Source organism: Colossoma macropomum, unplaced genomic scaffold (assembly GCF_904425465.1).
Source record: "Colossoma macropomum unplaced genomic scaffold, Colossoma_macropomum, whole genome shotgun sequence".
Taxonomy (NCBI): Eukaryota; Metazoa; Chordata; class Actinopteri; order Characiformes; family Serrasalmidae; genus Colossoma; species Colossoma macropomum.
In genome coordinates, this window is record NW_023494809.1 from 115,001 (window position 1) to 117,500 (window position 2,500).

At 38.8% G+C, this 2,500-nt stretch overlaps 1 protein-coding gene across 1 annotated transcript in view; it reads left to right on the top strand.

Moving 5' to 3' along the window:
* The window catches only part of zgc:114181 (uncharacterized protein LOC619255 homolog), a 10,591-nt gene that overhangs the window by 3,413 nt on the left and 4,678 nt on the right, over positions 1-2,500 (top strand). The window contains exons 4-6 of the mRNA XM_036558378.1: positions 74-236; positions 670-758; positions 1,072-1,269. Coding sequence (XP_036414271.1) covers positions 74-236; positions 670-758; positions 1,072-1,269 — 450 coding nt within the window. The remainder of the gene's footprint in view (positions 1-73; positions 237-669; positions 759-1,071; positions 1,270-2,500) is intronic.

A 2,500-nucleotide genomic window follows, 5' to 3' on the forward strand; every position in this document is an offset into this window, starting at 1 on the left:
CTGAACAGGCGTTTCTCCTCTCTTCATCTCTTCATTCTGTTTTCTCTCTCTCACTTTCTGTTTTCTCGTCCAGTTGCCGGACGGTAGCAGTCTAGCTTTACCCAAAGTGGTCACAGCTCAGTTCGGCAGCGATGTGAATAAGCCCACAGTGTGCGTGTACGGACACGTGGACGTTCAGCCAGCACGGAAAGAGGACGGGTGGGCCACTGAACCATACAACCTCACGGAAATCAACGGTCAGTTTAATGTCCACTCTTACTATTGAATTAATCAGTAACTATTATTAAGAGTTTTCTATGAATTATTCAGCATCCATTATGAATTATTCAGTAACAACTGTGAATTATTCAGTATCTACTATGAATTATTCAGTATCTACTATGAATTATTCAGTATCTACTATGGATTATTCAGTATCTACTATAAATTATTTGGTATTTAATATGGATTTTACAACTTCTACTATTAATCATTCAGTTTCATTTGTTCTATTAATTGTTATTAATTAGCTGAGTGTTTCTCTGATGATAGGTGAGGCTGTTTGAGGTGAAATATGATATTGTTGGTCTATTTTATGTTAACAGAAGAATAATCTAAACTCAGAGCTGAATTATATTAATGTATAATAATTAATAATATAGTATGATGTTATATTCCCTCCCCCCGTAGGTAATCTGTACGGGCGCGGCGCGTCCGATAATAAAGCTCCGGTGCTGGCGTGGATCCACGCAGTCGAGGCCTTTAAAGCTCTGAACATGGTGAGACAGTATGACAGTAGAGTGACCAGCGGACAGTGACCGTAAAACAGCTGCACTGTATTTGGAACTTTTTTACCCAGAAACACTTTCAACATCCTAATCACTGCTTTATTATTTGGTCATTAATCATAAAACGTATTATTCAGATTTAGATTCTTATGGTGGTGATACAGATTCTGACACTGATGAAGAAACTGATTCTGATTCAAATTCTGATGCTGATTCTGATTCTGACTCTGACTCTGGTTGTGATCCTGATTCTGGTTCTGATTCTGAGCGTGTGCTGTGTCTGTCCTCCTCCTGCTGCTCTCAGGATCTGCCTGTAAATGTGAAGTATGTTATCGAGGGGATGGAGGAGACGGGTTCTAACGGACTGGACGCCATGATTGAGTCTCAGAAGAGCTCCTTCTTCTCCGATGTGGATTACATCATCATCTCGGACTGCGGCTGGCTCAGTAAACGACCCGCCCTCACCTACGGCACCCGCGGCAACTGCTACTTCTTCGCTGAGGTACGAGACACAGAGGAAAAGTATTGATACTTGGAAAAAAGCAATGTCACATGAAACAGCAAAAGAATCTTCAAATAAAGCAACTTAATTTTTACAGCTTCAGGTCAAAAACTACTTCAGTACTGAGTAACGCATAGAACTGCAGTGGAACCTCTTAGAACATCCAGCATCTATCAGCATAGAAACTGGAGACTGTATAGTTCTGCTTTACTCCTTTGTGGTTTATTTCAGTCTACAATAAAATGCTAAAGCTCTGAATCTGTTCAGTTTGGGCTGCAATGTAAAACCAGCTACAGACACTGGTAATAAACTGTTTTGTCTGAAACTTCTGACTGCATTCTGTATTCAGGAGCTCCTGGGTTTCCTCTGTCTCTGTGAGTGTGTTTACATGCACTTAGTCAGTAACTGGTGTGTCAGTAACTGGTTCAGTGTGTTTATGCTTAATAATCTGATAACTGCAGAAAATCAGATTGTGTCAGTAACTGGTTCAGTGTGTTTACACCTAATAATCTGATAACTGCAGAAAATCAGATTGTGTCAGTAAGTGGTTCAGTGTGTTTACACCTAATAATCTGATAACTGCAGAAAATCAGATTGTGTCAGTAAGTGGTTCAGTGTGTTTACACCTAATAATCTGATAACTGCAGAAAATCAGATTGTGTCAGTAAGTGGTTCAGTGTGTTTACACCTAATAATCTGATAACTGCAGAAAATCAGATTGTGTCAGTAACTGGTTCAGTGTGTTTACACCTAATAATCTGATAACTGCAGAAAATCAGATTGTGTCAGTAACTGGTTCAGTGTGTTTACACTTAATAATCTGATAACTGCAGAAAATCAGATTGTGTCAGTAACTGGTTCAGTGTGTTTACACTTAATAATCTGATAACTGCAGGAAATCAGATTGTGTCAGTAACTGGTTCAGTGTGTTTACACTTAATAATCTGATAACTGCAGAAAATCAGATTGTGTCAGTAACTGTTTTAGTGTGTTTACACCTAATAATCTGATAACTGCAGAAAATCAGATTGTGTCAGTAACTGTTTTAGTGTGTTTACACTTAATAATCCGACAACTGCAGAAAATCAGATTGTGTCAGTAACTGGTTCAGTGTGTTTACACTTAATAATCCGACAACTGCAGAAAATCAGATTGTGTCAGTAACTGGTTCAGTGTGTTTTCATCCTCTTGGGTATTCAGATAATGTGAAACTCCAGGTCTACATGAATCA